Here is a 21,212-nt window from a genome sequence, read left to right as displayed (position 1 = left end):
TTTTATCCTGAAATACTCTGCAACAGGTCATTTAAAAACACACTAGAAGTGTCCCAGAGAAGAATAATTGACCTTCCAAATTCTTTTGATTTACTTGATTTGAAAAGTATAAACCCGAAGGTATCCTCAAGCACTACAATCTTTTTTAATTCAACAGAAAAAAATTCAAAGAAACCTGAATGGGGATGCGAAGCACACCCAGAACTGTGGCCACCGGAAACAAACAGTGGGAGCAAGTCGCTTATCGTCTGGGAAGCTCCCCTAACAACACTGACCCACAGTAACCACAGGACAGTGGGCAGGGCCACGCTGCTCCTCCTGTGGCTGGTGGTCTCACTGACTGAAAATGGGTAGATCCTGATGGAGGCCTTATCTGACCTGTTCGCACTCATTTCTCTCATTTTTCCCTAGTGTTTCCTGCCCTGGGATGAGCCTGGCGGAAGGTGTCCTCATTCCCTAGTGCCAGGTAGGGCAACCGCACTGTGCTGCCAGGGAAGGTCTGGGACAGCAGGACAAAGGCTGAGGCCAGTGTGGTTGGCATCGAGCCCCTGTGGACTAGAGGGCAAAGAGCAGGCTCAGGGCTCTGGCAACAAGACAGGCCTCAAAAGGATTTCCAGCAGTGTGGTGGCACACGCCTGGAATCCCTTCTACTCCGAGGCAGGGAGATTGCAAGTTAGAATCTTGCCTGGGCAGCTTAATGGGACTTGGTCTCAAAACAAAAATGTTTAAAAAGCTGAAACTTAGCTTGGTAGGTATGATCCTGGGTCTGATCCCAAGTTCAAGGGGGAAAAAAAAAAAGTTTTCCAGAAGTAAACGCCTCCCAATACATTCAGAAACAGCATTTCAAATTGTGTTTTATATTTTAATTTCTAGACATCTGGTATTGTGTTAGGTGCTTCAGGATAATTATGATATAGCATGATTTGAATACACCTATCTGTGAATGAGCTATGTGGTACTCCTAAATCATTACTACAAGCCATACAGTTATCAATCTGCCTTATTTACTAACATGTATTGAGTTACACAGGACTTATGCTTGATCCTAATTTAGGTAACATTACACAGCAAGATTCTTGCAAGTATCAAAGGCTGTAGAAACGTAATAAACTTTCTCTATAACTATTTGCTAATTATATTTTAAAAATATAATAAATTGCAACTAGGAGCTGTGTTAGAAATGCTCAAGTGATGAGTCAGGCTGAGTTTGAGTTTGGGGGACTAGAGCTCCACCTCCCCAGGTGCACATCCAGACACACTCATACATATATATGCACATACAGTAACCACCCACACAATATGTGCACCACCCGCATGTGTGTGTATATACATGTGATCATACCACACACGTATGTGCAGACATTTACAATACACATACATGAGCTCCATGTGCACACTTGTACACATGCACGAATACAGACATACAACCCACAGGCACACACAGTACACACACCACCTCCCACCCTTGCACACATTACACACATTTACATTTAAGAGATAACATTTCACATGTATATTCCAATATGGAAACTCCCAAGTTTAAAATTTTCAAACCATCCTACGAAGTCATATGTTCTCCACGTTCAGCATCTGCAGCAAACGTGTCTCCCTTAGGAAGGGAGTGGGAAGCCATGGGTGCGAAGCGGTAGTGAACAAGCCTTACACAAGTGCGTGAACCCGGTGAGTGTGGAGACCTGCCCGTCACAGGAAACAGCTGACAGCCTGCCCTGTCCCATGGAGCACCTGAAGGGCAGGGAACCTGCTTTCCACTCCCACAAGGTCTGTGTTCTCTCTATTCCAGGAAAGGGGTAACTGGCCTCACACACTTTCATTGTGTTAGCAATGACTCATGAAAAATTTCCTGCTAGTCCCCAGCTGATAGCCTGTTATCACTCAAAAGCAAATTCAACTCAGCTGCAGCCATCTCTGACCTCCCTTCTCCCCTGGAACCAGAGCTCCGGGGACTGTGCGGACGCCGGATAGAGTGAGCCAGTCCCCAGTTCCTTGTTTTTCATTCTGAGATATGGTCTCACTAAGTTGCTAAATGGCCCAACTTTAGATCCTTCGGCCTCACCCTCCCAGTGCTGGGATTAGATGCATGTACCACCATGCCTGGCTTTGCTGTTTCTACAATGTTACACTAAAAATTGTTTTATTTTTATGTCATTTAGGTTTAACAACCACAGTTAAATATATCACTTATATTTAACAACTTCTGTGTCCTGAATGTCTGCCGGAAGTCAGCTGCTTGCAAATTAGGTCTCGGTTTCTGACAAAAACTAAATTTGTAAACTAACCCCCAAACTAAGGGGAAAAAAGAACATCAACATATATAACAGGGCTTACAGAACAGGGGCAGTCTCAAGGATGTGAGTGCCCCTGGGATGCTGTCAGCCTTGAGCCTCACCCCTCTGGGACCCGGGCTGGGCCTGCCCTCAGAGGCTCTGGACCTCAGCCTGACCCTGAGACCCTGGGCCTGGGGTGGGCTTTCCTGCACAGCCAGTTGACAGTGTGGAGGGGCCAGCTAGAGACCGTGGGAAGCTAGGTTCTCCCTGGAGTGAGCTGAGGAGCCAGTCCCCAGGCCTGTTTATAAGCTAAGTATGGGGGATGTGCCAACTCTACTGCTGGTTTTGCTGCCTGAGGCACCGCTTTATAACCTGCCTGGCACTGTTTTTAGGAAGGGCTGCTGAGGGCTTGGCCTTGCTTGGTAATTACCCCTGATGCATTTAATAATTACTTTCTCCTCCATGAGACCTGCCGCCACCCTCAATTCATATCGGTATCTGTTCCCAGATTAAAAGGTAAAACAGAACATGTGCTCACCGCCTTAAAACCCAGAGTCAACTTTGTGGCTATTCTTTCTGGGTGAAGCTGTCACAAGAGACATTCTTCTGAGCCCACTCAAAAAGCAAGAGCATTTCTAACTCCACAGCCTGGAGTTAGAGCAAAGGGAGCATAGCCTTTGGAAGACTTCTCCCCGACATCAGCAAGAAATTCTGCACCTTGCACACAAAGGTCCTCAGAAACCACATCTGTTCCAAGGTGCAGAGATGCACCCCAGGTCTCTGCATGCTCTCACTGCAATCAGGAGTTTTTAAATGAGTCTAGTGGGGAGGCTGCACGCTACACACTTGCCTTGGTCCCGTGAGAGTCCCCTCTTCCTTCACCGTCTCAAGTCAGGTGAAGATCATTCTGAATTCTCCAAAACTATAATCAGGTTCCTGATTAGTCACAGCTTCTTATAATTTTATTTTTAAAGAGGGTAAAATTAAACATAACAATACAGATTATAAGATAACAATGTATGAGACACAGATTTCAAAGCAAGACAACCAGAGATCTTCACTATCATATTGTCTCGTTTTCTTCTAAATAGTTGTCCGTATCTTCACATACAATGAATTCATATAAAACAAAATAGTATAAAACTGATCAGAACAGAATGATGAAGGCCCTTTAGGTCCTCAAGACCAAACAATAAGGAAGTCAACAATGGCTGCCATAATGTCTCTCATTCTCTTCAAAATAGCTGTGCATACCTTCATGTATGCTGAAATTAAACAAAACAAAACAGACTAAAATCATTCTGAACAAATAATAGTATTGATGGATTTCACATCATGATGCTATGGAACAGCAATGGGGTACCTTAGTGTCTCTTTTTCTTCCAAGTAGCTGTTTATTTCATCATGCATTGTATTATCGACTCTCATAAACTTTTTAGAAGTTCTATGCATGTATGGGTCTCTACATGTATACATATTCTTTCTGAATTAGAAGGAAAAACAAAACAAGACAAAACAAAAATTCGTAGAAAAACATGAAACGAAAAAGACATAAACAACAATAGCAAAGAGTCCAGTTTTTTTTTTTTTTTTTTTAAAGTACCAGGGATTGAACTCATGGCCTCCTGCTTGCCAGGCAGGTGCTTATGCTGCTGACCTAAATCCTGGCCCAAGAAGTCACAGCTTCTTGGAAGGCCTCCTGCAGGATCCATTTTCTGTTTACTTTATTCCTCTTTGTAGGAATAAAACACTAAGCAAACCGGCAAAGGCAGGCTTGTGGGAATGCATGAGGCCCACACACAATTCCTAGGGAGGAACGATGCTGCTTTGAATGGGTGTTTCTGAAGTCCAGGGCAGGCGTTCCTTAGCAGGAATATGAAACAAAGTGACACGCACCCAGGTGGTGCAGGAGCGCATGTGCCAGTTTGCTGTGAAGTTTACAGCGCACAAGAACTGGCCCTTTCAAGTCACTGGCATTCATGTGTGATTGTAGGATTTTACTTTCTGAACACAATGCCACTTTAGCACTAAATTATATGACTTTGGAAAAGATGTCATTTTCTTAATTGAATAAATGGAGCTAATACCAAATTTCATTGAAGGTTTATGAGAGAAGAGAGCAACTATGGTCAGTATCCAGCCAATCCTGGCCGCCTAAAAGGTCTGCCATTCTCAACACAAGACTGTTTATTATTTAAACTATTCTAAATTATTTAAACTACCCTACCATAAAAAAGGATAAAGTTGGGCTGGGGATTTAGCTGAGCAGCATAAGCGCCTGCCTCACAAGCACATAGTTGTGAGTTCAATCCTCAGTACCAAAAAAAAAAGGATAAACTTGAGTCATGTGTGTAAAAATGGATGTATCTTGAGATCATGTTAAGTGAAATAAATTAGATATGGAGCTTAAATAACGCATGGTTTTTCTTTTACATGAAAAACCCAAATTATAAATCAAGAACAAAATAAAAGACAGGTTAACAGGAAGTAGGAAGATAAATCTTTTTTTCAAACGGTAAGGGGATCAAGAGATGAAGAGAGGAGGAGCAGGAGAGGGTGAAAAAAGAACTGATGAAAAAGAATTGAGATGCATGTACACACTATGGCGTATGTCTAGACGTCCTCCAAAGCCTCATGCAGTCCTAGGTGGGGCTTTTCTGAGGCGATGGATCTGGGGTGTGCGATGCTGGGATCAAGGATGTGACGCGAGGGTTAAGGGGGTGAGAGCTACCCTCTTTAAGGGTGAGTAGATTGATGGACTGTAAGGACAGAAAGAGGACCATCACTTATTACTTGCTGTTTGGATACCTCTGCTTGTCCCAGTTACCTTCTGTGATGGCCCTCTGCCATGTCACCCTGCCTGGGATCCAGCTGATTCTAGACTGAAACCTTTACAAACTGTTAAGTTAAATAAACCTTTCCTCCTTTTAACTTTGGGTGTTGGGTATTGTGTTTGAGCAATGAGAAAAGTAACCAAGATAGAATCTGGTACCAGAGAAGTGGGGTTGTTGCTATGATGGTACCTGGCCATGTGGGTCAGCAACCTTTGGAGCTGGCTTGTGGGAGGGAGAAGAGCTAGGAAAGGTTCAGAGATACCCACTGCAGACGCAGCCCTGGAGCGCTTGAGGCTGTGCTAAGATAGTCCAACGCTGTGTAATAAAGTCTATTTACAGCCTCCATCTGGGAATTTTCTGAACTTCTACTAGGTGTTTCCATATAGCTTTTGCCACCAGATGGGTAAGTGCTAGGTGGAGAAGCCAAGCGCAGGGCCTGGAGTGCTGAGGGGCCAGACTCCATTTCCGCTGTCCTCTGGGGCAATGGGGATGGAGAAATTCCTTTCCTCCTCAGAGCTGGTTCAGGAGTCATAAGCCTGTTACGTTCCCATAGTTGGGCAGGGCACGTGCTGCGACCCTCCGCAGATGACCTGGCCAGTCAGGACTCAGCTGTCCAATAAACTTTCCCTGAGCACTAGCACACCTTGCGGCTGCAGATACATCCGTCAGAAACTCAACAGGATTCCATCTTCTCTGGACTCAGTTTCCCTGAGGTGAGAAGCAGTGGAGTAAGGTGGGCTAGAATCTACTTGCTTCTCATTCCTGAGCAGAGTGAGGAAGGAGCAGAGATTAGGACACTGTTAAACAGCCTGACAACCTTCCACTGTGGTGGTGAAATGCTCCAGGCTTTACGGCACCGGAAGGAATGGACTTGAAGAAGAGCCAGCCCCATCTCCCAGCTGGGATGTTGTGGTTTCCTAGGAACATATTTTCTCTGTCAAAGTGAAAAATTCTATTTTCATGTTGATGGGAAGAGCTGAGTTGCTTCAACGCCTCTGTGTATATTTGCAAACTAAATGTCTCATTTCTGAGAATGTCATTTTAGTATCTGGAGTCTCATCAAGACAGCTGAGTTTTAATGACAATTAAATAGTTTAATGGATTAGCCAGGGGCTGGATTACCCTGGAGAGGTATACAGCACCTGCCTCCTCTTCCCAGCTGCCATGCCCTTGGCTTTGGTGCAGAACATAAATTAAAAAACCAACAAACCCCAAAACAGTTTAAATGGAAACAAACCAAACAGACTAAGTTATTTCCTCACTGCAAATTCTAACATGAATTTAACTGTTGCAAGCTCTTAGATCGTTTTTACACAGTGCCTGACTTATGGTACGCACCAAAATTAACACCAGGGCAAGCTCCGTATCACGCGGGCCTTCAGCCCTTGCCATTTATCTGCAGTGGCCCACCTGTTCCCAGAACACTCCAAAGAGCAAAGGCACAGGGGAAACTACGAGCTGCTTAATTTCACAGACCCTGCTTTGAGCATGTAGGCTCCCCTAGGAGCAATGTTTTTGTTGCTGACAAAGACCACGTGTTCCTCAAGAAGCTGGCAGGTGGGCCACACATCTCACCAGCCCGGAAACTCTGCCTAAGTGTCTAGGACTCTCAGGCAGGTGCAAGACTATCCCAGGTGGGAGGCTAGTTTTAGCTCATGGGACTGCATGTTGTCTAGCAGCCTCTGTGGATGGGGGTGCCCCCACTGAGGCAGCTTTGGGAGTGTGTTCCCTGGACTCTCCAGGGCAGCTGAAAACAGGTCTGCCCAGTTCTGCCAAGTTACTATCGTAAAAATGGTAACCAAGTAAGAAACAAACAGGCCTCTAAAAAGCTAGCGAATTGGTGTAATAGGACAGTCTGGAAACTAAATCCCACTGTGACTGAAAAGACACCTAAAGGTGAAACACTGATTTCTTTGTTTCTGAGATGAGGACGATCCTGAGAACACACTGTCTTCAGGATGAGTCATGCTCTAGAGCAGTTTCATTCTGCAGATGATGGAGCCTGTCTCCCTGAGCAATGTTGAGACTCCCCTTTTAGCTGGACCACAGGAACACGGCCCTCTGAGCACTGCGCCAGGGGCCCCACCCACAGGATGTGGCCAACAGTGCCACATCTCGAAGTTACTCTTTCAGCCGGTGGCCTTCCTCTTCCTTCCTCACAAGACTCCCTCGGCATCAGACAAGCCAGTGACAAGGTTTCATTCAAATGGGTAAGGTGCTGAATAAAAAGCCTGCAAAGCAAACTGCAAGTTCCTGAAGGAAGAGACCAGGATCCCTCATCTCCTTCTGCACCAGCAACAGAGTCAAAGCCTAGCCACAACACGAGGTTCCCCTATAACCACGAAGTTGGTAAACAGGGTCTGATTTATTTACTCTTTAAAATACTTTGTAAACCAATATGTACTGAGGATGTTACTGGAGGCACAGCAGTAAGAGAAGAGATCCTAACTGGCTGTGGTGGCCTGTGATCCCAGCACTCTGGAAGGCAGAGGTAGTATTACAAGTTTCAGGTCAGCCTGGAAAATTTAGCAACTTAGCAAGACCCTATCAAAGAAACAAACCAACAAACAAAAAAAGAGTGGGGGATGTAACTCAGACATATTCAATCCCTAGTGTCACACACACCCAAAAAGGAGAACCTTTCCTTTACGGCCCAGTGGGCCCAGTCAGTGGATCAGCAGATGGGGCAATTTACAGCAGGCCACAGGGCTGAAGGTCTGTGAAGGCAGTGGAGAGGGGTGCTGGTGGGAGGAGGAAGGAGCCCCCCGGGCCAGGCGGCCCCCTGGGTGGACCAGCTGGGGCCAGCACTCCCTGCAGGGCTTCCTTGTTTTCAGATGGATGATCAGCACTCTGATGCTAGCTAGGTCTCCTCGCTCTCCTTCTCATAGGTGGCCAAAAAAGCCTTCTTGTGTCACAAACAGAAATGTACCAAGTGATAAACAGCAGGGTGGGAGCTCATGCTGTTTTTTTCTATTGTGTGGCAAGCCACATCACAGACTGCACACTTTGAAAGGTGCCAAATGCTCTCCATAAATTAAAAAAAAAAAAAAAAAGAGCTCTTACATGTAAACACTACCTATAAGAACCACGGTTTTTAAGTTCCCAGTTTTTTCAATTTGCCTTTAAGTCATCAGAACTTTAAAATTTAAGGTCCACAAAACAAAAACACAAGAATAAATTGCTCAACAATCTTACTTTGGTAGAATTAAACAAACTCAAAGAATATTCTGGTTTACTGTGTTGAACAGCAGGAAGGAGACTGTTAGCCACAGAGGAGATTTCAGAAAAGGAGCTGCAAATCAGGCACTCCCAGCCCTAAAACACCACGAGCTGTGAACAGCCTGGTGCCAGACCCGAGCTGTCCTCCCACTTTCACTTTTGGTGGAACCAGATCCTCCCATCCCAAGACTGTGTCCAAGCCACGTTCCTCACTGACCACAAACACACAGGGCTGAGTGTCATTGTTAATTACGAGGAAATGATCAGTAAAACAATTAAGCGTGCATTAAAATAACTACACACCCCCATTCAGCTTTTACTTTTCATTTACATATTTTAAACCATTAGGTAAGGAACTAGTTAATACTGTTCACCACTTTAACGGAATTATATGATGCAATGACTCACTGATTTTACATGGACGATCTGATAGCAAATTATGGAAACTCATTTGACTGTTAACAGAAATTGAGTCCAAATACAGATTATAGAAGGACTCACTGATATAAAGTTCATCAAATAAATTCATTAACAATAACATAACATAATAAAAAGAGATCACTAAGCACAACAGTACTGTAGCCCATGGTGACGGGGTGTGGAGATTACAGTTCAGCTCATTTCGAATTCAGCAGATATTTCAGAAACACTTCTGCAGAGGTCGGTGAGGGGTGTGGGTCCATCCTTAATATCGCAACGCACTGCCTTTTGTTTTGAGCTGCAGCTTGTGTGGTTTTATGTTAAATTCAAGGGCAGGGCCCAAGAACTGAAGTTCCTCTTGTCCCTACCAGTTAAGGTGGATTCAGAGGTTTGTATGCTCTTCCAGGTCTGTTTCCTAATAACCTGCACCGTATCGAGTGGCGGACAGCGTAACAGACAGCGTGAGGCACTGGGGACCTTCTAAGTAAGGTACATGTGAGCACTGTGTGCCTAAGTGACTCAGGAGGAAACTGAGAGGGAGGAAGCTGCCGAGAGCATCATGTGGGAAATGCAGATCGCGTACAAGACAAGTATCAGGTTGACTCTGACTAAGCTGGAAGGATCCAGATGAGTTGCATTATTCCTGCTTGTTTGTCTGTACTTTCCAAATGGTCTATCAGGTGGCAGGGAGGGACACGGGGAACAGATAGCACTGGAAAGGCTCGCCACCATTAGCCTGTGGTGGGGCTGGTGTCAGTCTCTATGCTAAGGTTACCCCAAAGTCCTAAGGTATAAAGGCATGGTCCAGTAGTTCTGGAGCAGAGCCCAGGCCATATAAGCACAGAACGCAGAGCAGACGGAGAAGCCTGGGTTGGCACCTGCATGAGTCTCCCAGGCTGGACGGCGCTCTGGGAGACTGAGACAGGAGGTCAGGCTGAGCAGGGCCCCGGAAGCAAGGGACTGGAGAGCAGCTGCAAGGTTTGATGGACAAGGAGGGCCTGAGCACCAGGGGTCTGAACTCGGATCATTCAGTGCAGAGGTGAGCAATCAGCTCAGTTGTCTCGCACATACGGGTCACACGGGGACACAGGATGCACTCTGCGGCCCATGTTTTAGGACTTTGGTCTGCACACCGCAAGAAAGCCAGATCTTGGCTTCGGGGTGGAGGGAAGGAGGGCAAGGCCTGGAAGTTAATGTGAGCAATCAGGTTGTTAAGAGGAAACGTGGTCAGGCCCACTGCTCATGAATTGGTCTACATTGTTATTCATGGCTGCTAAGGTGAAACCTGGAAATATGGTACAACTAGAAATAGGAAAAGTTAAAAAGAAGAAGTCTTTTTGCTGGACAGCAAAGAAATATTATAATCTCTCTTCTATGTGAGAACTTCCCTGACAAATCACATGTCACGTGGACAGGGACTGGGTGTCCTTGACTCTCTTTTCCATTTTTTTCTTTTCTCTCCCTTATTTCTCTCCTTCCTTCCATCCTTGTTTTTCCTTTTGAGGTCAGGATCTGTCTACTCACACAACTGTCCTGGACAAACTAATAAGAATAAGAACAAAGACACGGCCTCCTCCCAACATCACTGAGGAGCTGAGTTAGCTAAGCGTCCCTTTCCTTACGTCAGATCAAGGGGCCTTGTGTTTAATAACCAAGAGCACAGGCGCAGCTCAGACCAGCAGCGTAGCTCAGGCCTTACCTTACTGCCCTTCTGGGCACTGAGCTCTCGCTTTCCCACGTGGTTTCCCATCCTGGACCGACGGGCTCCTCAGCAGCTGGAAGGAAAAGGCAAGGTGTCAGCCTGAGAACCAGGACTCTCAGTGTCCCACACTGCTCTTAAATAGACCATCTGTGAAACTGATACTGCCATTTTGTGAGAAGGTAAAACCAAAGCCCTAAACCCTGAAGAGAACAGACACCACTGTCAGCCCCATTTAAAGAGCCTCAAAATGATGTAGCACTGATGCTCAAATTCTGTACAGAAAGGAACATATTCAGCACATCTTCATCTATAAAAATGTCGAGCCATTCAACAACTCCAGCAGGTCCTTTGCACAAGAGCATAAACATTCAGAGAGCCACTTCTCGCCTCGCCTCAGTAACTCAAGAAGACACAGAACAGTACTAGACGCTTTTCTAAACATAAAAGGTTACGAGGAGACGTTCACACTGACTGTGTGAAAGAATCTGCGTGATCAGAGGACAGCAAAAACAATCAGACCTCAACCGCATATCAGACAAATACCCAAAGAATCTACAGAATTTGCTGGGAAGATAAAGTAGGATAAAAAACATATGCTCATTTTTATAATTCAAATCTCTGCAACAAAAGCACCCTTGTTTTTTTCCACAAAACAGAGAACTAGAGAATTTAACGTACTCATTCCAAACAAATCGTGTATCTATCCTCTGTGGACCTGTGCCAAGGACAGGGAATTCCTCAACAGAGGGCCCCTGGTGCCTCAGCCTGTGTCAGGTAACCTAAATCTTAGAGAATAATGCCAATGTATCTTTTTAAAAACAACACTGAGCCCAAGAAAGGTACCAAAGTAAGTCTTCTTCTAAAACAGGGAAGAGGGAATTTCCAGAATATTAAGTAGTCTGAATATGACATGTTTTAATCACCACAAGTTACTCTTCAGACAAGATAACTGCCCAAGTCCTGACTTTTCCATGTTCCCTGTCCTATGAACCGTTTGGTGACCCATGAAAGACAGCTTTAGGACTCTCTTCTCCATAATGAGCCAGCTGTTCCCCAGGGGTGAAGGGAGGGTCGGGAGGAAGGGTGGAGTCCGATGCAGAGCAAGCCACTGTGGGGCGCAGTCTGAGCGAGCTAAGCACCCCAGTGGAGCACATCTGAAGCCCCAGACAGACCAGGACGAGGTGACAGCCCTGATTCCCACACAGCTCAGTTTCACCTGGCCTGACAGAGAAGCTCACTCGGCCTTTTCCTTACAAAAGACTATCACAGAGCAACCCGATATTCCCCATCAGTGTTTTTCTGTTTATCTCATAATCCCACTCTCTCTAAGGCAAGTGACTTTCAGAGGACTAGTCTGCTTGCTTTTTGTTTCTGTTCTTTTCAGCCCTTTTCTCTCTACCAAACCAACTTCTCCTTAGCTCACCACACACTTACTCTACTTTATGCAAAATAAAGCCAAGTCAGATCTTTAAATTGTACTTTTGCCCTTTGTCCACAGCTGCAGGGCGGGAGTCAGGCCTGGGGGCAGGGACCATGGTGGTGTGCAGGAGGGGACACCACCCCCAGGCAGCTGCAGGAGGGAGGACCTGGAAGAAGCGCTGTGCATGGCAAGGGCCATGTGACAGCAACACCTCTGAGGACAACCCCAAGCCACAAGATATTATCGTGATCTTCTTCAAGCAACTTCAGTCACGGCAGCAGAGGGTGCCCGCAGTGCTCCGGCAAACGAAAGCTACGAGTTGTGGCGATGATAAGGACAAAGCCAACTTTAAAGGACCTGGGAAATAAGGTCATGTTTCATAGGTCTTAGTTACTTTTCTCATTGCTGAGACAAAAGACGTGACGCTCAAAGCTTGAAGAAAGGTTTATTCAGCTCTCACTCTGTAGAGGTTTCAGTCTATAATCAGCCGATTCCAGGGCAGGGTGGCATCACAGAGAAGCAAAGGTGCACCGCTGGGAGAAAGCAGCAAAGCAACCAGGGATGGCCACAGCTCTTTTTATCCTTATACCTCATCCAGCCTATCCAAGGTGGCAGCACTTACACCCGTAAGCCTAGTATCCCCGATCCACTGCCCCATGAATTAATTCCAAGTCACACACTCTAGGGCCAGCTACCTCTGAAAAAGCCCCACTGATGACTGCATGAGGTTTGGGGGGACATCTACACAACGTAACATTTCTCCCTGTCCCCCAAAGATTCATCTACATTCTTTTATGCAAAAGGCATTTAGTGTATTTCTAGGATTGCCAAGTTTCAGCACTGCTGAGGCTTTGGGTGGGACATCTATATACAAACCACAGTACACAGCATTGAAACAAAAAGTGCATGCGTGATTTTTAAAATGTGAAGCCAAACATTTGCAAATAATGAGTATCTACTGAATTCTACCATCTCCCTTCTTGATTTACTTAAATTGGATCATCCAGAAATCAAAACAAAACAGATACACAAACAAAAGTCTCTATACTTTTCACTGGGAAATGGAGGTTTGGGGCACATGTGGTACCTTACATGCCAAGAATGAGAAAGAGAGAGAAAGAGAAACAGAGAAAATAGTTCTGGGCCTCTAGTGGTCTAAACACAAAGAGGTATGTTCTGTTTGACTTCTTTTTAATTCTAGGCAGGGCAGTTTTAACCAAATATTGAGAACTTGTACTATGTATTAATATATAGAATAACACCACAGCGGATGTGTGAGGGTCCAGCATTCTGTTTAGGAGGTGAGAACTGGCTATTCAAAACAATCACAGGTAAAAGGAGTGACTCCCCTTAATTACAGTTGGCAGCTTGGGTGTTGGGGATGCTGGTGCGTCTCAGGCATGCTGCTGGACCTCTCTCCAGGTGTGTACCACTCCCAGGCACCTTCCCAGCCTCTGACACCAGCCCATCTCTCTGCCTGTGTCCTGCCTTCTACTGTCCTGCTCAAGCCATCTCCCCATGCTGGTATCCGTCAGATCCAAATGTGACATTCCCTTCTTCAGAAACCAAATCGCCAAGGGTTTGTCAGACCGGAACAACATGTGACATGTAAATAATCTGAAAGTGGTCACAAAGGAGAGCTGTTTTGGATGAAGAGCTCTTGAAGTACAACTGATATGTAAGGCAAGGTGCTGATCCAGGTCCTTAGATCCAGGTCCTATTCCTGCTTGCCACATGTTCTCTCCAGATCTTTGTTGAGTTTCAATCAAAACTTTATTACCTTACACCTGAGATAATTTACTTCCTTTCTTTGTTTTTGCTTTCTGTTTTTTGAGACAGGGTCTCACTGGTGCGGTCCAGGTTTGCTTTGAACTCACCAGGAAACCCAGGTTGGCCTTGAACTCATGATCCTCCTGTCTTAGCCTCCTGAATGCCGTGTCAGCAGGCATGCACCACCATGTCTGGCTGAGATGACTGATTTTCATATTTCAAAACTCTAGGCTACTGGATACAGAATTAAAATACAAAAGTTCAGGTCAAATATTTACATCAACCTACTTATATTTGATGGAGTACTCTGGCAAACCTACTTAGATTTGACTGGCCTGAAATGCAAACATAAACAGTGTCAGGAAAAAGAAGACTAGGAACATACATGGCCACCTGATGCATCATGGTGTCCCGAACTTAAGGTCCTCATCATGGACAATGTTTCAGCACTGGCAGAGACCATGGCCAGGACAACGACATTTAAGAGCCACATATTTTCCTGGCTGTAGTCAAGAATGATGGGCTGTCCACTGTGTTAACCATTCTCACTCACCCCTGCCATTTAGAGATGGTCAAATGAGAGAAGGCTCAAGACAGATGGCCCTTGCAGCTGGCTTCCACAGGCTGCGCAGAAGAGCTGTCCACAGGCCAGAGGAGCTACACGACTGAGGTCATCCTTATTTTATTTTACTTTTATAATTAATCAAATTGAGAGTAAGAGCAAAATATGACACACATGCAGAGTGCTGTAGGGAAGACAGGCTGTCCAGCCTCTCTTGAATAACAAAGTTTTTTCAAAAAAACAGAAAAGAGTAAGAGCAGAAGGGATGGACATCTGGATTACATAGGGACTGCTACAGACTTCTAGACTGGAATTGAGGCTTCTAAGCTGACTGGATTATAGCCAATGGGAATGTTGGAGGTTTTGGCAATGTCTACATGATTACCAACAATTTTTGTCAGCTAGGGGGGTGAAATTAATCACAGGAAGAAGTTCATAACCTTGATTGACTGGGAAACAATCCAATCTTAGCTGTTTGGCTTCCGTTATTAATAACATGCTCCCACAGAAGCTAGTCTCCTAAATGTTACCCTGGTGCAGCTTTACAGGAATCAGCATAGATAAAATTCATTAGCCTATCTTCCAGGCAAATGGCGAATCTAAACTACAGGGAGGAATAGGAGGAGAGACCTGGCTCCTGAGTATTTTAATGGGTTGCATTTTATACAAAGTGTAGACTTTCCAAAGTGCAAGCAGACTGGATGGGACGTGGGTCTCACTCTGGTTTCCACCTGGGTGACTTTGGAAAGATTACACTCTGTTGAGCCTTTGTTTTTCATGACAGGGAAGCAGCAAAAGCTCCTTTCTTGCCCCGGGATTCCTGGGGCCAGGGCTAGAGTCAGCGTTGCGGGTCAAGGCCAGGGTGAGCTGAAGGTGCTGCTGCAGTAGTGGTGAGGGCTGGGGTGTCCCGAGCTATTGGTTGTACCCTGCTTTATCCTCTTTTTTGCCTAGCATTATTGCGGAGGTAGCAGTGGCTGCAGAGACACCAGCCAGCTCTCTAGCACCAATTCCTTTCTGAGACATAACATGGCTTCTCAGTGCGTGTGCTTCTGTGCAAAGGAGGTCACAGGCAGGGAAGCTGCTGTGAGAAGCTGTGAGCCCAGAACAAAAGGCCCTACTCACCACAGATAACAGAAGCACAGGAAGTCGGTGAACATGTGCGAGTTCCAGACCACACTCAGTACCATGGTGGGCAGAGGAGCAGGGGGAGAAAGCCCACAGGTGATGTAAGAGAAGCTAATCCCTAAGTTGCAGGGGCCCCTGAAGTGGCTAGTTGTAAAATAACTGAGTTAGAAGGGATTATTATGAGACCCCTTGTTGAAACAAATGAGAGAGAAGACCTACTCTACCTGGAGCCCTGGACAGCTGGATGCAGATGAGGTCCCCCACACCATCTAACTCCCCTCTGAAAAGCTGCCAAAATGTAAACAGTGAACATCAGCAACATTATTGTAAGATCACATTTATGTTGGCACAAAATTAATCATGTGCTGTCCACACTGCATTGCATGTTTGGGCTTATTCATAAAAGTCTGTACAGTATATCTATGCCACATAAGCTGTTGAATACAGATGTAGTATTGTACGTGTTTCTGGACACCCATGCCAGTTGTATTATTTTTACAGACTTTGAGTTCTTTTGGATTTGTTTGCATATTCTAATGCTGATTACACCATTTTTTTTGAGTCCAGGCTCAAAAAACAAAAATCTTAAAATAAATGTATCTATGGAGATAACAGGATTATTTTTGTAATGATTTATCTCTAACATTTCTATAAATCTTTAGTTATGCAAGTGTAAGAATATTCCAGGCAGCTCTAGTTTATAGCTTATAGTTGAGAAAGAGGAGTATGAGGCTGTAGCTGTGAATGTGCCTTTAGAAATATACGCCAGTAAAATACGGTTAGCTTAATGGTAATTTCATTATGAATGGACCCCATGTGGAAAACAAGTACCCTGGAAGGTTTAACACAGCATGAATTCCTAACTTATTAATAATTAAATTACTAATTCCAATAAACAAGTAGCCTTGAGAAAATATGAGTAGCAAGAGCCTGTTCTTTATAAACATGCACATAGATACATAGACACACAAGTTTTATAATGACAATTACAGGGCTTTCTTCATCTGTTGCCCAATATTGTGAAATAACAGCAGTTTATTATTTTTTTAACAGGGGATTGAACACATCATTTTTTATTTTAAGACAGGGTCTCGCTAAGTCACTAAGTTGCCCAGGCTGGGCTTGAATTTGTGATGCTTCTGCTGCAGCTATATGGAGTATTGCGATCACTGGAGTTTACCACCAAGCCCAGCTAGCTACTGCTTTTAATTCAATGCTTGTCAGTAATTATTTCTGTCAGCTCCTGATTTTTTGCCTGTAAAAATAGAATATCTGTGGTATTGTAGAGAGGATTAAATAAGGAAATAGGGATGATTACAGCAGGCCCCTGATATCATCTCTTTCTGTCTTTAAAGAATGACAAGTTTCATAAATGGAGGAGACAAGAGACTTTGCAGAGTCTAAGGGGCCAATCTTTCATATATATTTGGATTGCACAAGTTCTCTTGTAGTAATAACGAATCTTTAGCAAATGCACTGCTCTATAATCAATAGGAAGCCAGAGAATAGTTTATCTTTTTCATTAGCCTCTCGTGCAATTATTTATGGTATAGTACTTCAGGGTAATTATTTTTCTGTCCTGTAGTTCACCAGCATTTATATGCATTTGTAGAAGTGAATGGTAACAGTACAAGTATGGGAGGAGATGGGTTGAAAAGGACAGAGAACCAGAGAAGTGACTCAAGCAATAAACCACAGAAACAGAACCACCATGTCCTGTGGCACAGCAAGATGAAGGCTGGCTCATGGATAGAGGGCGTGAGGGCTAGAGGCAGATCCCCAGATAAGCAGTACTTGCTGGGGAGCTTCCAGAAACACTCATTCCAGGGCCTGGCTCTGTGCACAAGGTCTGAAAAGTCTGAAGACCTTGGGGGCCATGATAACATTTGTTAGTGTTTTTGGACTTGCAGGAAGGAAGTGGTGAGAAATAGGAAGAAGAAGGAACTTTCTCACCGAAATGTCTGCTAAAAACGGGGTGTGAAGATAATGCCAAGCAAACAGGATTCAGAATTAGTTTGGTCAGACATGAGGGTAAATTTTATACCCTTTCTCTGCGAAATGAATGAGTACTCCACTTGTGATTTTTGCTCTGTTTGTTCTCCTTTTATGGGTTAGTAAAAAAAGAAAACATACATCTGTATCTGTTCCTAAGGCTATACATTTTTTAAGATGTGTTGCTTCAAATTAGAACTTCCTTTTCCATGGCAACCTTTTCTAACAACTTAATCTTGATGAGAGCCTTCAGTTAAATACTCTGCTGGCATCCACTCCTGCCGTTAATGTATTTGTCATCCTGCAACATGTGTGCAACTGTTGAAGTGGGCATCTCCAGGGGACTGCCAGCTTCATGAGGGCGTGCGACAAGGCCATACGTATGCCCTGTGGTTCCTGGGCCCACAGGATGAACCAACCAACCAACCAACCAACCAAAGAACACCAGAATCATGTTTTCACATGTCTAAGCAGGACAGCACCAGCATTCCTAAAAACTTTGCAACTGAGTCTCAGAAATAATATGGGCAATGACAGTCATCAGTTTCTGAAAGCATGATCAGTATATTTATATGGGCTGTATGTTCACACAAGAGTACTATGGTACCTCAGTTTTGAGGACTTGATTACCATGGAAACTCCTCCTCACCAGATGTCCCATGTACAGTACATATTTAATGAGCTGAGGGTTGGGGACCTGGTTCAGTGGTAGAGCTCTTGCCTGGCATGCACAAGGCCCTGGCTTTAATCTTCAGTACTACAAAACAAACAAACAAATAAACAATAAGCCACCCAAGCTGATAATGAGATTATAGTTTAATTCATAAGCTTTGTATAATCTTTGTAAAATTGAATTAGGCTCAAACTATAGAAATTACTTAAGAGAGGTTTTGTGTTACTGCCATTGTGTGTCAGGAAAATATCTAACCAAAAAGTGAACCAAACTGGAGTCTGGAATCGTGCACTGGCTCAAAATTTTTGCTAACATTTCACTAGGCCTCCTCTGTCATGCCACTTTATTTTTATTTGAGCCAAAATACCAACATATTTTCTTTATCTAGATCAAGGGGTCAACAAATTGATCCATGCACCAAATATTCACAAATTTTCCTACAATTTCTTTGGAACAAGACTGCAATATTCTCTTTGTTTTCTACAGCTTATTTTGTACAGCCAAGATAAGGCTGGATAGTTGCTGTATTTTGTGGCCTAAAATACTTACAACTTAGTTCTTTACAGAAAAAGGATCCTCATCTCTGACAGAGATAATAACAAACTTTTAAAACTGTCAAAGTGGTGACATTTCCTAGCATTCCTTGCAGCTGCATGTGAATATGTACTAGCAACTAGCTATTCATTAAGGGTTTAGGAAATATTTGTTCTACAGCCAATGCGCCAGGCACAAAATAAATTAAAGATATGATTTATGGGTTTGGAAATAATAACATGTACACCTAATCAGATACAGTATGATCCATTATAAAACATATTATGATTGACTTTTAAAATCTATCCAGGACACTCTAATTACAGTGACTCCCAAGAAGCAGGAATATTAATGTGAACATACACTAACAGAATTTAAATGTTTCACCTGAATAGAACCTTTATCTGCTTTCTCTACTTTTTAAAATTTTTAAAGCAGTATTTTCAATATTCCATGTGCTTCACTATTAACCATTAGTGATTATTACCATTCTCTCCTAGACTTTAGCAGCAAGCTGACTGGCCTGCCCTTGTGGCCACTGTTTCTGTTCCTAGACTGCTTTCCTGGACCACAGTGGCTCTGGGCACTTGCTGTTGGAGCCTGGTGTGGTCTGGGATGGAGGAAATGCTCAATATACACACGCACCCTGGATGGACAGATGTGTCTTTGGATTAATCACTCAGCATTGACTAAGGAACCACTGAGTGCTTAGGAGAATGCTTCTGTATTTGAGAGGTGACAGAAGATACATTATAGAACGTTATTATGGGCAAATCATCATGGACTTGCACATGTCAGAAAGGCTTCTTTTTTTTGAGCCCTGAACTGGATGTGGGAGATCACTGCATGGAATTTAGGTTGCAGAGACCTGTGTTATGTGAAAACCTGTCTAGAGTGGTAGGGAAGGAAGAAAGTTTCAGAAGGCTACTGTATCCTTTTGTAGGGCACTGAGTATAAGACAGAATAAGCCAGGATGAGCCTCACAGAAAACTGGAAGCTACAGCAAGATCCCCAGGACAGAGTCCCCTGGTCTAGCATCGGGGAGGTTGACTTCCTTTTTCTGGGCCTCTGCCTCCCCTCCAGAGGCCAGGGCAGATCCCCAGTCCTGCAACTTGACACTCTGGCCTGGCAGATAGCTTCTGAGATCAGAGGTGACACCTGCGCTGGATGGGTGGATGTGTTTCAGCAAGAATGTTAGTGCCTGTCCTCCTGAAGATAAAACCCCACCCACGACATGGACCTTGAAGGCAGGCAATACATACTCTGCTCCTCTGACTTTTAACAGAGAACCAAAGAACAAACAGCAGAACCACAAACTCACGTAAAGTAGAAGATCTGAAAGGGAAAAACAAGAACCAACCAGAGGTTCTTCAATTCCTTTAGCATCCTTCTGTCTTTCGCTTCCCCTCCCTTTCTCTAGTCCTCTTCCGCTTAATCTCCCAGCCATACCCACACGCCTAAGTCTGCTTTCTGCAGACAATTACTACTGCTTAGGTCAGAAATGTTCTTGTAACATCACAGGTTCAGAACTTGGCCAACAGCTGCTAACACCACCAAAGTAGAAACAAACAGAAAAATACCCTCTTGCAAGGCAAAAGGGTGATTTCACACACAAGAGCAGGAGCAGGAGCAGGAACTCTGGAAGCCACACTTAGTCTCAGCATAGAAAGGCGGCTGCCCTAGGATCCTCATGCTTCCCCATGCCCTCTTCCCATCTCACTGATGGCGCTTCTCTCTCTCTTCCTTCTGACCCCATCTCTCTCACAAGATAGCCCAGGCTGCTGCTCACTGCTGAGCAATGCGGAGGGACCCTGCCTTCTCACCCATGGGACTTGGGACAGAAAACCTCCACAGAGTCACTCTGGACCAGTGTATGCAAGCACCGGCTTCCAGATGTTCTGTGACGGTGTTTCTGCTCCACAGCCCCAGATACCATCATCCTTAAACTGCGTGGTGTCTTCCTATTTTTTCTTCAGGCTTAAGTAGATTTATACCACACAGCATTGCCCTGAGGTTATCAGAAATCATTTAAAAAGAAAATTACAGAATTGCAGAAAAGTAGAGTTTATTGGAAATCTGACTTTGTTCTCTTGAATTTTCACTGAGAGCATTGGCTGATCTTGTAGATAAACCATTATCAGAATAAAGCAGCAAATTTCTACTTCTGGAGTTTCCAGCTTGCTCTAACATCACCCGCTGGACTCAGCAATGATTTTCTTAAAGGATGAACCAATCAAACAGCAATTCATGTTGCTCAGGGGCAATTAACTTCCAATCTCTTTATGTATTGACAGGGTATATGGATGCATAAAGAAAGATATACCCACAGGACTATGATTAGGTATAGTGCTCAGCTTTTGCAGCTATTATGAAAGATAAAAGTTCTTAGTGTAAATACAGCAGGGTCCCAAGGAAGCAGTCCTTAGTGTGTGAGATCTGACAAACCATAGCAGCATGTCACCTCAGAATAGCCTGTGTGACTCACTCCGGCACACCCAGGCATGTCCTGGTTCTGGTGACAATGCACTCATGTGCGTCTGACTTCTGACTTCCTCAATAGGAATGAACATCCCATCCTGCTGTTACTCAGACAGAATGTTCATAGTGTGTTTCAGCAAAGCCCTGGGGGTGCTCTGTCACGGGTATGGCCTGCCCAAGGCTGAGGCTCAGGGCTCA

The 21,212-nt window shown here is 44.4% G+C and overlaps 1 protein-coding gene across 4 annotated transcripts in view; it reads right to left on the bottom strand.

Moving 5' to 3' along the window:
• The window catches only part of Mbp (myelin basic protein), a 119,329-nt gene that overhangs the window by 84,784 nt on the left and 13,333 nt on the right, over positions 1–21,212 (bottom strand). For 2 of the 4 annotated variants that reach the window (XM_063231414.1, XM_063231413.1), the window contains one exon: positions 10,458–10,533. In XM_063231414.1, coding sequence (XP_063087484.1) covers positions 10,458–10,508 — 51 coding nt within the window. In that variant the 5' untranslated portion in view covers positions 10,509–10,533. Of the gene's footprint in view, positions 1–10,457; positions 10,534–21,212 lie in introns of those variants that run through there. The other 2 variants (XM_063231416.1, XM_063231417.1) reach the window with 1 other exon arrangement.

This window comes from Cavia porcellus, unplaced genomic scaffold (assembly GCF_034190915.1).
Source record: "Cavia porcellus strain 051 isolate PalLab524CR breed Dunkin Hartley unplaced genomic scaffold, mCavPor4.1 scaffold_20, whole genome shotgun sequence".
NCBI classification, from domain to species: Eukaryota; Metazoa; Chordata; class Mammalia; order Rodentia; family Caviidae; genus Cavia; species Cavia porcellus.
Note: the sequence above shows the minus strand (reverse complement) of the source record. Positions and strands in the feature narration are given on the sequence as shown.